The 13,117-nt window shown below is 48.8% G+C and overlaps 1 protein-coding gene across 1 annotated transcript in view; it reads right to left on the reverse strand.

Annotated features, from left to right (window-relative positions):
* Window positions 1–1,070: 1,070 nt before the first annotated feature.
* Window positions 1,071–13,117, reverse strand: part of LOC114774363 (vacuolar protein sorting-associated protein 13C-like) — a gene marked incomplete at its 5' end in the record, with an annotated part of 18,356 nt that continues 6,309 nt past the window's right edge. The window contains 16 exons of the mRNA XM_028966282.1: window positions 1,071–1,335; window positions 4,314–4,397; window positions 4,611–4,734; window positions 4,841–4,932; window positions 8,783–8,897; window positions 10,198–10,321; window positions 10,394–10,439; window positions 10,534–10,697; window positions 10,785–10,860; window positions 11,169–11,282; window positions 11,375–11,456; window positions 11,537–11,667; window positions 11,762–11,869; window positions 11,952–12,063; window positions 12,168–12,237; window positions 12,330–12,411. Of these exons, the coding sequence (XP_028822115.1) occupies window positions 1,234–1,335; window positions 4,314–4,397; window positions 4,611–4,734; window positions 4,841–4,932; window positions 8,783–8,897; window positions 10,198–10,321; window positions 10,394–10,439; window positions 10,534–10,697; window positions 10,785–10,860; window positions 11,169–11,282; window positions 11,375–11,456; window positions 11,537–11,667; window positions 11,762–11,869; window positions 11,952–12,063; window positions 12,168–12,237; window positions 12,330–12,411 (1,626 nt within the window). The remainder of the gene's footprint in view (window positions 1,336–4,313; window positions 4,398–4,610; window positions 4,735–4,840; window positions 4,933–8,782; window positions 8,898–10,197; window positions 10,322–10,393; window positions 10,440–10,533; window positions 10,698–10,784; window positions 10,861–11,168; window positions 11,283–11,374; window positions 11,457–11,536; window positions 11,668–11,761; window positions 11,870–11,951; window positions 12,064–12,167; window positions 12,238–12,329; window positions 12,412–13,117) is intronic.

Genomic DNA, 13,117 nt, shown 5'->3' on the forward strand with positions numbered 1-13,117 from the left:
ATGGAATTTAGTTCATTACAGCGCCCCCTACAGGTCATTTTAAATGGTGTGGAGTTCTCAAACATAAACTCCACGTTTGGTGTCTGTGGAAAGAGCTGACTATCTGAACCTGGAGAGTGTGTGTGTGTGTGTGTGTGTGTGTGTGTGTGTGTATGAAAGCCTAAAGACTCTCATCTGCCTGGAATCACATGACAGACTTCAGTGGGAATTCCTGCCGGAATCTTCCACAGATGAGAGACGAGTCCGGAAAGATCAAAAACTCAGGAGAGCATAGTGAGTGATGAGGTGACATCATACCTGCTGTCACCTGCCACCCATCGGTGTCACACACGCGCACACACACACACACACACTCACACACCATTGTTCTGATACAGCCCATCCTGTCTTGAGTTTAAAAAGTTTTAGAAATGAAGATTAGTTGGAGTTCTGACCTCCTCCTTGAGGATCCCAGTGGACATCTGGACACTCTAGAGGTCAGACTCTGCAGGCCATTTTTATTTATCTGAGAGCATCACACATGACTTCCTTCATTATTTATTTGCATGCCATGCTGGAGAGATGGTGGAGTTCCCATCATCATCATCATCATCATCACATTCATCAATCTTGCTCAGAGGCCCTCAGACAAAAGAAGTCCTCATCAGCTTAACGACCTCGTTAGGACCTCCTGATCGCTGCTTAATGACCTCGTGGAGATAAAGAACGACCTCTTCACCACCGAGCTGAGAGTCGGGTGGAGCTCATCAATTACGCCAGCGGCCATTTCCACTTTAATAAGATTCAACACATTCGATAATGTTTCCCTTGTAGGTGAAGTGTAACAGAATCTGATGACAGGCCCAGCGCACACACACACAGAAACCATAGATCTTCTGCCTGAAGCCCCCTCTCCACCTCACACACCCTGATCACCAGGGGCCACGCCCGTTCTCATCACTTCCATCACTCACCCTTCTCATCCTGCTTTATTACCCAACCCCATGGTTTTTACCGTCGACCAGTAGCTGCCAGTCCCCAACGTGCAGAATTCAGCAGGATCTCAGGAGACCAAAACCACAGAGACGGGGTGGGTGTAGAAAGCAGGCTGTATTTAACTGGAGTACATGTGTGGTTCAGAAGGGCAAGACAGAAAAGAGCAGGAGGAACAGTCAGAGGCGTGGGACTGAGAGAAAGTGCTCTGTGCTTCAGGGTACGATTACAGCGCCGCGGCCGTGGCGTAAGGGGCGGGGCTTATGGACTGGCGGGCAGTTTGAGGAAGCGCTGGGAGAGCTGCCGCCTCATCTGCTGCTGCTGCTGCGCTGACTGGGCGCTGAGGACGGCGTCACACAGTTTCTATGGAGAGAAGAAACCAGGGAGTTCAGAAATTCATTTTGTTGCATGCGTGTAGCGTGTGTGTAGAGCGTGTGTAAAGCGAGTGTAGAGCGTGTGTAGTGTGTGTGTAGCGTGTGTAGAGCGTGTGTAGAGCGCGTGTAGAGCGTGTAACGTGTGTATAGCATGTGTAGAGTGTGTAGCGTGTGTGTAGCGTGTGTGTAGCGTGTGTAGAGCGTGTGTAGAGCGTGTGTAGAGCGTGTAGTAGCGTGTGTGTAGCATGTGTGTAGCGTGTGTAGAGCGTGTGTAGAGCGTGTGTAGAGCGTGTAACGTGTGTGTAGCGCATGTAGAGTGTGTGTAACGTGTGTGTAGCGCGTGTAGAGTGTGTGTAACGTGTGTGTGGCATGCGTGTAGAGTGTGTGTAGAGCGCGTGTAGAGTGTGTGTAGCGTGCACGTAGCATGTGTGTAGCGTGTGTGTAGCGTGCACGTAGCATGTGTGTAGCATGTGTGTAGCATGTGTGTACGTAGCATGTGTGTAGCGTGTGTGTAGAGTGTAGCGTGTGTGTAGAGCGTGTAGAGCGTGTAACGTGTGTGTGTAGAGTGTGTAGAGCGTGTAACGTGTGTGTAGCGTGTGTGTAGAGTGTGTGTAGCGTGTGTGTAGCGCGTGTGTAGTGCGTGTGTAGCGCGTGTGTAGAGTGTGTAGCGTGTGTGTAGCGCGTGTGTAGTGCGTGTGTAGCGCGTGTGTAGCGCGTGTGTAGTGCGTGTGTAGCGCGTGTGTAGTGTGTGTGTAGTGCGTGTAGAGTGTGTGTAGAGTGTGTAGCGTGTAGCGTGTAGCGCGTGTGTAGCGTGTGTGTAGTGCGTGTGTAACGTGTGTGTAGCATGTGTGTAGAGTGTGTGTAGCATGTGTGTAGAGTGTGTGTAGCATGTGTGTAGCGCATGTGTAGCGCGTGTGTAGTGCGTGTGTAGTGCGTGTGTAGTGCGTGTGTAGTGCGTGTAACGTGTGTGTAGTGCGTGTAATGTGTGTGTAGCATGTGTGTAGAGTGTGTGTAGTGCGTGTAACATGTGTGTAGCACGTGTGTAGAGTGTGTGTAGCGCATGTGTAGCGCGTGTGTAGCGTGTGTGTAGTGCGTGTGTGTAGCGCGTGTGTAGAGTGTGTGTAGCGTGCGTGTAGCGCGTGTGTAGTGTGTGTGTAGCGTGCGTGTAGAGTGTGTGTAGCGTGCGTGTAGCGCGTGTGTAGCGTGTGTGTAGTGCGTGTGTAGTGCGTGTGTGTAGCGCGTGTGTAGAGTGTGTGTAGCGTGCGTGTAGCGCGTGTGTAGTGTGTGTGTAGCGTGCGTGTAGAGTGTGTGTAACGTGTGTGTAGCGTGTGTGTAGCACGTGTGTAGAGTGTGTGTAGTGCGTGTGTAGCGCGTTTGTAGAGTGTGTGTAGAGTGTGTGTAGCGTGCGTGTAGCGCGTGTGTAGCGTGTGTGTAGTGCGTGTGTAGTGCGTGTGTGTAGCGCGTGTGTAGAGTGTGTGTAGCGTGCGTGTAGCGCGTGTGTAGTGTGTGTGTAGCGTGCGTGTAGAGTGTGTGTAGCGTGCGTGTAGCGCGTGTGTAGCGTGTGTGTAGTGCGTGTGTAGTGCGTGTGTGTAGCGCGTGTGTAGAGTGTGTGTAGCGTGCGTGTAGCGCGTGTGTAGAGTGTGTGTAGCGTGCGTGTAGCGCGTGTGTAGCGCGTGTGTAGTGTGTGTGTAGCGTGCGTGTAGAGTGTGTGTAACGTGTGTGTAGCGTGTGTGTAGCACGTGTGTAGAGTGTGTGTAGTGCGTGTGTAGCGCGTGTGTAGAGCATGTTTGTAGAGTGTGTGTAACGTGTGTGTAGCGCGTGTAGAGTGTGTGTAACGTGTGTGTGGCATGCGTGTAGAGTGTGTGTAGAGCGCGTGTAGAGTGTGTGTAGCGTGCACGTAGCATGTGTGTAGCGTGTGTGTAGCGTGCACGTAGCATGTGTGTAGCATGTGTGTAGCATGTGTGTACGTAGCATGTGTGTAGCGTGTGTGTAGAGTGTAGCGTGTGTGTAGAGCGTGTAGAGCGTGTAACGTGTGTGTGTAGAGTGTGTAGAGCGTGTAACGTGTGTGTAGCGTGTGTGTAGAGTGTGTGTAGCGTGTGTGTAGCGCGTGTGTAGTGCGTGTGTAGCGCGTGTGTAGAGTGTGTAGCGTGTGTGTAGCGCGTGTGTAGTGCGTGTGTAGCGCGTGTGTAGCGCGTGTGTAGTGCGTGTGTAGCGCGTGTGTAGTGTGTGTGTAGTGCGTGTAGAGTGTGTGTAGAGTGTGTAGCGTGTAGCGCGTGTGTAGCGTGTGTGTAGTGCGTGTGTAACGTGTGTGTAGCATGTGTGTAGAGTGTGTGTAGCATGTGTGTAGAGTGTGTGTAGCATGTGTGTAGCGCATGTGTAGCGCGTGTGTAGTGCGTGTGTAGTGCGTGTGTAGTGCGTGTAACGTGTGTGTAGTGCGTGTAACGTGTGTGTAGCATGTGTGTAGAGTGTGTGTAGTGCGTGTAACATGTGTGTAGCACGTGTGTAGAGTGTGTGTAGCGTGCGTGTAGCGCGTGTGTAGCGCGTGTGTAGTGTGTGTGTAGCGTGCGTGTAGAGTGTGTGTAACGTGTGTGTAGCGTGTGTGTAGCACGTGTGTAGAGTGTGTGTAGTGCGTGTGTAGCGCGTGTGTAGAGCATGTTTGTAGAGTGTGTGTAGCGTGTGTGTAGCGTGCGTGTAGCGCGTGTGTAGCACGTGTGTAGAGTGTGTGTAGCGCGTGTGTAGCGTGTGTGTAGCGCGTGTGTGTAGCGCGTGTGTGTAGAGTGTGTGTAGCGTGCGTGTAGCGTGCGTGTAGCGTGTGTGTAGCGCGTGTGTAGTGCGCGTGTGTAGAGTGTGTGTAGAGTGTGTGTAGAGTGTGTGTAGCGCGCGTGTAGCGTGTGTGTAGCGCGTGTGTAGCGTGTGTAGAGTGTGTGTAGAGTGTGTGTAGCGTGTGTGTAGAGTGCATGTGGTTACTTCAGCAGCAGCAGCCTGTTTCATGTTGACTACCCTCACTGGTCCAGGACTGTCCTTCTTACTGATCTTCAACTTGTTCTGGTCCTTAAACACAAGACGGAGGTGTGGTGCTGATCACATGACCACTAGATTCATGCAGGACATAACGAAGACCAAAGAGCAACATAACGAGTGTCAAGACTGGAGAACAATGATCTGGTTCTGACCATCCAGGACCACTAGCGGAACATTCTGGAATACAGGCGCTGTGGTCACTGCACATCACACACACACACACACACACACACACACTCTTACTCTGCAGTAAAGCAGGACGTCTGGTCCCTCCACCCGTGGCTGCAGGTAGAAGAGCTCATACGGACACTCCCACTCCTTGCTGAAGTGACCGAAGAAATCAATTTCCTTCACGCACAGCACCCTCCTGACACACACACACACACACACACACACACACACACACAATCAGTCAGTAGGCTTTGTACAAAGCTGAGTAACAATAAGAAATCAGGTCAAGAAGGTGTTTGTACCTGTTAGTGACGATGATGCTGCTCTTCCTGTGACCGTGGAATTCAAAATGCTGCCGGAAAACCTCCCCCTCCAGAAGTTTAATTTCTGATCTCTGTACAAAGACACACACACACAGAAAAATAACTAAAAACACTGACTCTACACCTCTACAAAGATCTGGACAATGCTGCGCCACTACACACCACTGAAGACCTGCATAGCACCTTCACCTTCCACCTACCTTCCAGAAGATGCTACAGCAGCCTCCAGGATCAGACCAGTAGGATGAGGAACATCTCTGTATCCTCCAACCACATGTCTCCATCCTGCATCTTGCATTTTACTGATCATCCAACTTATTTACATTTCATTTTAAACAAATGACTGTTTCTTCATGCGTTTCATAAATGTCCTCCCATATCCACTCAGGTGACACACACCCGTCAGCAGGCATCAGTGTGCCTCATAGAGGGGGAAGATGATGGTGCCCTGTGCCATCTGACCACATTTCATTAAGAACAGTCAATCTCTTAATTAATGAGACACAGACACCACCTGAGACTGAAAAAAGTTTATTACAGACGTCTGCACACAGAAGACGAAACGCCAACATACGTCAGAGCAGATAAGGCAACTGATTAGTATTGTAGAGTTATATTTATAATATTCCAGCATTTATTGGGTCATGCAACAGAGAGATCTGGATTATTAATCCACAAACACTGAGAGGACTAGGGTGGGGAACAACGGGTGGATTTGGAAGTGTGTTCAGGTGGAGTTGTGTGGGTGGTTGGGGCGTGTGTTTGGGTGAATTTGGACGTGTTGGGTGGGTGGTCAGATGTATTTGGCCATGTGGTTTGGTGGATTTGGAGGTGTTCAGTGGAGTTGGGGCATGTGTTTGGGTGGAGTTGTATATGTTCGGGTTGAGTGGGGTGGGTGGTTGCGTGTATGTGGGCGTGTGTTCAGGTGGAGTTGGACATGTTTTAATGGAGTTGTGTGTGTGTGGTTGGGGCGTGTATGCCCCATACCTTCTACAATCTCCCCTGACCTCATCCCTTTCATTTCTTATATCATAAACAGCTCAATCTCATCTGGCCACGTACCATCCGCCTTTAAAACAGCCAGGGTTCTTCCAATCCTAAAGAAACCCACTGCTGATCCTACAGACATTAACCATTACAGACCAGTTTCTCTCCTCTCATTTCTATCCAAAATCCTTGAGCGCTGTGTCTACGAGCAGCTACATGGAGCCAGATTGGCAAAACTGTCATCAGTTCTTATTCTCCTCGACCTATCTGCTGCATTTGACACCGTTAACCACAAGACTCTCTTGTCAATCCTGAAGAGGCTTGGAATTCGGGGCTCAGCATGGCAGTGGTTTGCTTCCTACCTTGATGAGCGATCTTACCAAGTGACTTGGAAAGGATCCACCTCTACCTCACGTAGACTCTCCACCTCAAGGCTCAGTGCTAGGTCCTCTCCTTTTCTCCCTCTACACGAGATCACTTGGTGAGGTCATTTCCTCACATGGATTATCCTACCACTGCTATGCTGACGACACACAACTCCTCTTCTCCATTCCTCCCTCAGATCTACATGCTGCTTCCAAAATCTCTGCATGTCTAACAGACATCTCGTCTTGGATGGCAGCCCATCACCTCCAACTCAATCCCACCAAAACTGAACTAATATTCATTCCAGCAGATTCTTCACCACATCAGGATCTTGCTATTTACCTAGACAACTCGCAGCTCTCTCCTTCTACAACAGCCCGCAACCTTGGCGTACCAATAGACAACCAACTCTCCTTCTCTACTCACATCAGCAATCTTTCCCGTTCATGTAGATTCCTTCTCTACAATATCAGACGAATCCACCCTTACCTGTCAACCCAGGCCACCCAACTACTGGTTCAGTCCTTAGTAATCTCACGACTGGACTACTGTAACTCCCTTCTAGCTGGTCTACCACTATGTACCATCCCACCTCTTCAACTCATACAAAATGCAGCAGCACGACTGATCTTCAACCTTCCCAAGTTCTCCACACCGCCCCTCTACTACGTTCCCTCCAATGGCTCCCAGTAGCTGCACGCATCAGGTTCAAAATACTGATGCTGGCCTACAAAGCCAAACATGGAGTAGCACCATCCTACCTCACAGCCCTTATTACACCTCACACTGCACCTCGTATACTCCGAGCCTCCAGTACTGCTCGCCTGGTCCCTCCATCTCTGAAGGTAAAAGGAAGACGCTCATCTAGACTCTTCTCCGTCTTGGCCCCTCGGTGGTGGAATGAACTTCCAGCTCAGTCACTGAGCACCTTCACACGGCAGCTCAAGACCTTCCTCTTTAGAGAATATTTACATTATATTGTAATTCTTGTTGTCGAACTTGTGTACAGAATCTACAACAGAGTGAATAAAATAGATGTATTCATAGTTGGGGTCCTAGTGAACCGGAATTGATCTCTTCATCGATGGTAACTTGAAAGCACGTTGTAAGTCGCTCTGGATAAGGGCGTCTGCCAAATGCTGTAAATGTAAATGTAATGTATTTGGGTTGATTTGGACGTGTTTGGATGGAGTTGTGTGGATCTGGACGTGTTCGGGTGGAGTTGGACATGTGTTTTGGGGTGTGTGCTTGGGTGGATTTGGACGTGTTTGGGTGGAGTTGGATGAGTGTTTTGGGGTGTGTGTTTGGGTGGAGTTGGACAAGTGTTTTGGGGTGTGTTTGGGTGGAGTTGGACGTGTTTGGGTGGAGTTGGATGTGTTTGGGTGGAGTTGGATGTGTTTGGTGGAGTTGGACGAGTGTTTTGGGGGGGTGTTTGGGTGGAGTTGGACGTGTTTGGGTGGAGTTGGACGAGTGTTTTGGGGGGGGTGTTTGGGTGGAGTTGGACGTGTTTGGGTGGAGTTGGGTGGGTGATTCAGATGAAATGATGTTTAAATGATGAAACACACTTAAATCATTTTTTTCTCAAATGTAAAATATGTGTAGATGTCCTGATTTAGATTTCTGATTAATAAGTTAATAGGAAACAGTACTCTCTCTCTCTCTCTCTCTCTCTCTCTCTCTCTCTCTCTCTCTATATATATATATATATATATATATATATAGATAGATAGATAGATAGATAGATAGATATAGAGAGAGAGTACTGTTTATATATATATATAACAAATACGTATGTAAATCTATGATATTTGTGTAAATATTGTGTAAATATGCTGTGTGTGTCCATCACAATGTGCCTTAAAATGTGCCGTCTCAGTAAAAGCGGACGTTTCTGTCAACGTAGGATCTGAACGTCTGAAAGTTGAGTTTAATGTAGAGACGTTTCATTCTGCATCCACACAACGTTGTCAAGACTGACAGAATAAAACGTCTCTACGTTACACAAAGTCCAGTTGCCACGAGTTCACCTGGATGACTGAGGATCTTCACAGACGTAAGATCAGGACAGAATTCCTGCAGTTCTAACAGAAAACTATGGACACCAGAGGCACACAAAATCAGATGCGAAGTTATAACCCCGCCCACAAATTTCTGAACACATATCCTGCTCGTTACAGCCACGCCCACCTATTCTTGAACACATAACCTGCTAAATTTACATCCCGCCCACTCATTCTTGAACATTTATAGCCCCGCCCACTAATTTCTGAACAAATATCCACCCAGAGTTACAGCCCCGCCCAATCATTCTTACAGCCCCGCCCACTCATTCATAACCTGCTAAATTTACAGCCCCGCCCACTCATTGCTGAACACATCCTGCTAAATTTACAGCCCACTCATTCCTCCTCAGGCTGCATGCAAGAGAGCAGAGAAGAGGAAATTAGTGGGAAAAAGGAATGACGGGTTAAACAAGAACAGTTTTAATAGTGTGTGTGTGTGTGTGTGTGTGTGTGTGATCCATCTAGACATACAGCATCCTGTACCACTCCACTACAGTTTCAGTACCTGAAAAAGGTCGTATCCCTGCGACTCCTGAAGATTGTACGGCCGAATCACCCCGTCCTCGCAGATCAGCCGCACCGGCCGCAGTTTGGTCACCTCCTCCGTCGACTCTGCGACTCTGCAGACCAGAGGGCGGGAGGTCACGCGGCGGTAGGGACGGTGTTGCTGAGTGATGAGTGGGTGTGTGACGCTGAATGATGAGTGTGGGGACACTGATGGTGAAGCTGCAGCGCTCATCATGCTCCTCAGCTCACGTGACTCCTGCTGTGGACGTGTCAGCGTGTCGAGATGCAGCGAGAGCAAGCTTCAGGGGGCGGGGAAGGGGAGGAGCATGGTAATCACAAGAAAAGGGGTGTGGTTATGTATGTGTGTGTGTGTGCGTGTACATGCAGGGCCGCTGGTCTTCTCTGGAGGGTGGAAGGGACTCTTAATCTCTCACACCCTGCTGCTGTGTTATGGTCATCATATCACGTCATATCACGATCATAGCGCATCATACACCACCTACACTCACTCATCGCTCATACTTGTCTGCCTGGTTTGTCTAGTTTGTCTCGACCTGCATTATTTTATGGGTCAGCGCACAATGTCCACAATGTCCACAATGTCCCTTGTCATGGTTTTATGTTGTGTTGTGTGTCTCTCTGTGTACTTGTATATAGTGAGATGACAATAAAGTGGATTTTGACACTTACATATGATCCTCACACACACACACACACACACACACACACACAATTACTCCTGGTTTGTGGACGGGATTTCTCTCCTCACAACTCCGAAAATAAAATAAATGAAGACGTCATGAAAAATATGAGGTTGCAGAGGCTCTGCCCTCCAGATGACCTCTGACCCTGGATGCTCCACAGTTTGACATGATGGAAGACAGGGACTGGCACTGGGGTAAACACTGAATGACAGAATGATGCACAGGCTTTTCATTACCCATGATGCACCACTTACCTGCCAACTCCACCCCTGTAGGGATGATCATGCCAGCAGACCAGCCGTTATGACTCTCCTATCTCTGACCTCACACACGAACTGTATGCACATGCATGCATGCTCTCTCTCTCACTCTCTCTCTCTCACACACACACACACACACACACACACACATACGCAGCCCCGCAGAAACCATCCATGCAAAGAAATACTCACTGAACAGAAAGAACTTAACACATCCAGGAACTCATGAGAAACATAAAAAACAGTCAGTAGAAGAGTACAGAACGAGCAAAAACAACCAGCACACACCAGAACACCACACCATCTCAGTCAGATATGAGCTGGACACTAACACACGTCTCTGAGTGTCTGAACATCTCCATCAGATGATGGGAAACACTGACAACACAGACACAAACCACAGAAAACACTCTTAAAGCTGTGTGTGTGGGTGGGTGAGAGAGACTCACCTCTGGATACCCTGGAAGGTGCTGGATGCCATGTCCACAATGCCCCCTGTTGGCCTGGCGACGACCCCGACCAGCCCCTTACCGATTCCCTTAAAGAAGCCGGCTGCCCCCTCCTTCTTCGCTCCTGAAGGACAGGACAAGTCAGCTGACCTCATGACCTTTAACCCTGTGGTTAATAGACGGAAGGAGACCTCACCCTCCACCGGTTTCGTGACAATTCCTGTAACTCCACCCACCATACCCTGTAAAGAGATGAGAGTAAGAACACTCAAACACATCGCCAACACACCTTCACACACCTTCACACTCACTCACACACACACACACACACCGTACCATCAGCAGGCCTTTGCCCCCTTTGGCCAGACTCTCCCCGAAGTCCCTGGGCGGCCGGTTCATCTCCTCCCGCCGCTTCTGCTGGAACTCTGTATCCATGGTGATGGCGGCGAGACCCTTTCCTACGGACCCAGTGATCCGGGAAACCACTCCGGCAGCTCCGCCTGGAACACACACGTTACACACTCATACGTTACACACTCATACACACACACCCCACCCGCTGGGCCCAGATGACAAGAGAGACATACCCACGGTGTGTCCCAGTAAACTCCGAACTCCAATAACAAACCCCTCTGCAAACTCCTCAGGCCCCTGCACTGCGCCCTGCACACACATATTTAGTAAAGTGAAGTGATCGTCACATGTGATACACAGCAGCACAGCACATGGTGCACACAGTGAGATTTGTCCTCTGCATTTAACCATCACCCTATGTGAGCAGTGGGCACCATGACAGACGCCGGGGAGCAGTGTGTGGGGACGGTGCTTTGCTCAGTGGTACCTTGGCAGATCGGGATTCGCACCGGAAACCTTCTGATTACGGGGCCACTTCCTTAACCCCTAGGCCACCACTGCCCCAGAGTGTGGCCCTCAGACAGGATGTGAGTGTGTGTAGTGTGTGTTTGAATTACCTGGAAGGGCTCATAGAAAAATGCCTCCACTCCCTCAGACAGACCCCTGATGAGTCCAAATGGGTTCCCCAGGACGTCCAGGCCCAACACCAGAACATACATCTGCTTCAGGAACTGCGTGCACACGCAAACACACACACAATTAATTACGCTCCTTCTAACTCCAGACCAACACTGGAGTAAGTGACCCCGTGTGAGACAAGCACCTGCTCAGAATAATGTCGGATCACCGCCCACATCAGCTTCTCCCGCCGGTAGAACTGGTACCGGACCTCGAAGCAGGCCAGTCTGCAGAGACGGACACACAGCTGATAAGTGAGGGATGGGGGGATGAGGAGGGTGGAGAACGAGCAGATGCAGGTCCTCACTTGAAGATGATGTCGTCCACGTCGGTCAAGGTGGCTCCAATGCTCTTCAGCAGCAGGTGGACAGACTGGACAGCCACTAAGCCCCGCCCATCACCTTCACTGCTGGAGCCTAGAGAGAGACTGAGGTGGAGCTACACACACACACACACACACACACACACACAAAGACATGAAGAGGCCAAAAAATGTCTCTGGTGTATAGTGTGTGTGTGTGTGTGTCTGTACCTTTATTGGAGAAATATGGAAATGCTCAAAGAAGCTGATGCCTGACGTGTCGGTCAGTGAAGCTTCCATCAGTTCTGCCCGAACCACTTCCAGATCTTTCTCTATCAGCTAAGAGAGAAGAGAGAAGCATACTTTCAATACACACACACACACACACACACACTGTAAGTAAGTGTAACACCAGCTGTACCTTCTTGTTTGTGCTTGAAGCATCTGTGTTGGGGGTGAACAGATTGATGATGGCGGCAAGGAAATCCTGATCAATTTTTAAAGCCATTTCCTGCACCAGAGCCATAAAGTACCTACACACACAGACACATCTTTTAGTATAAAGCCCCACACAGCTGTTGTGGACGGCAACATACTGTATCTGTATCGCTGTATCTGTATCTGAGGAGGAACATACTTCAACTGTGTGACCTGGCTGTGCTCGTTGTGCCGGGTAATGATGCTGACATCAATGAACGGCTTTGGTTCTAAAACACACACACACACACACATAGATACATATCAAACACAGGATCCACATAATGCACGTACATTTCTGAGCTGTGTGTATGAGACATACCTGAGTCCAATGCTATGGATTTAGGTGGATGAACAGGATTGAAAACAATCGGAAATATGGCACCAGGGAGCTGATTATCAACCTGTAACACACAATTTACACAATTTAATATGATGCAAGTTTTAAAGTGTAAACTAAAATGTAACAGCAGAATTGTAACAGGTGTGTTACCTGTAGCGCCGGTGTTACATTTACAGCTTTTATCAGATGCCCTTACATTCAGTAGTTACAGGGACAGTCCCCCCCTGGAGACACTCAGGATTAAGTGTCCTACTCAGGGACACAATGGGTCTTGAAGATGGGTCTTCTGGTTCATATGCAAGTGTGTTACCCACTAGGCTACTACCACCCTTAAATGTAACAGGTGTGTTACATGTAGCACCAGTGTTACATATAACAGGTGTGTTACATCTAGTGCATGTGTTATATGTAACATATGTATATGTAATGCCAGTGTTATATGCAGTGCCGGTGTTACATGTAACAGGTGTGTTACATGTAGTGCCAGTGTTACATCTAGTGCATGTGTTATATGTAACAGGTGTATATGTAATGCCAGTGTTATATGTAGTGTTGGTGTTACATGTAACAGGTGTGTTACATGTAGTGCCAGTGTTACATATAACAGGTGTGTTACATCTAGTGCATGTGTTATATGTAACAGGTGTATATGTAATGCCAGTGTTATATGTAGTGATGGTGTTACGTGTAACAGGTGTGGTACATGTAGTGCCAGTGTTACATATAACAGGTGTGTTACATCTAGTGCATGTGTTATATGTAACATG

The sequence above is a fragment of the Denticeps clupeoides genome, unplaced genomic scaffold (genome assembly GCF_900700375.1).
Source record: "Denticeps clupeoides unplaced genomic scaffold, fDenClu1.1, whole genome shotgun sequence".
In the NCBI taxonomy this organism is placed as follows: domain Eukaryota; kingdom Metazoa; phylum Chordata; class Actinopteri; order Clupeiformes; family Denticipitidae; genus Denticeps; species Denticeps clupeoides.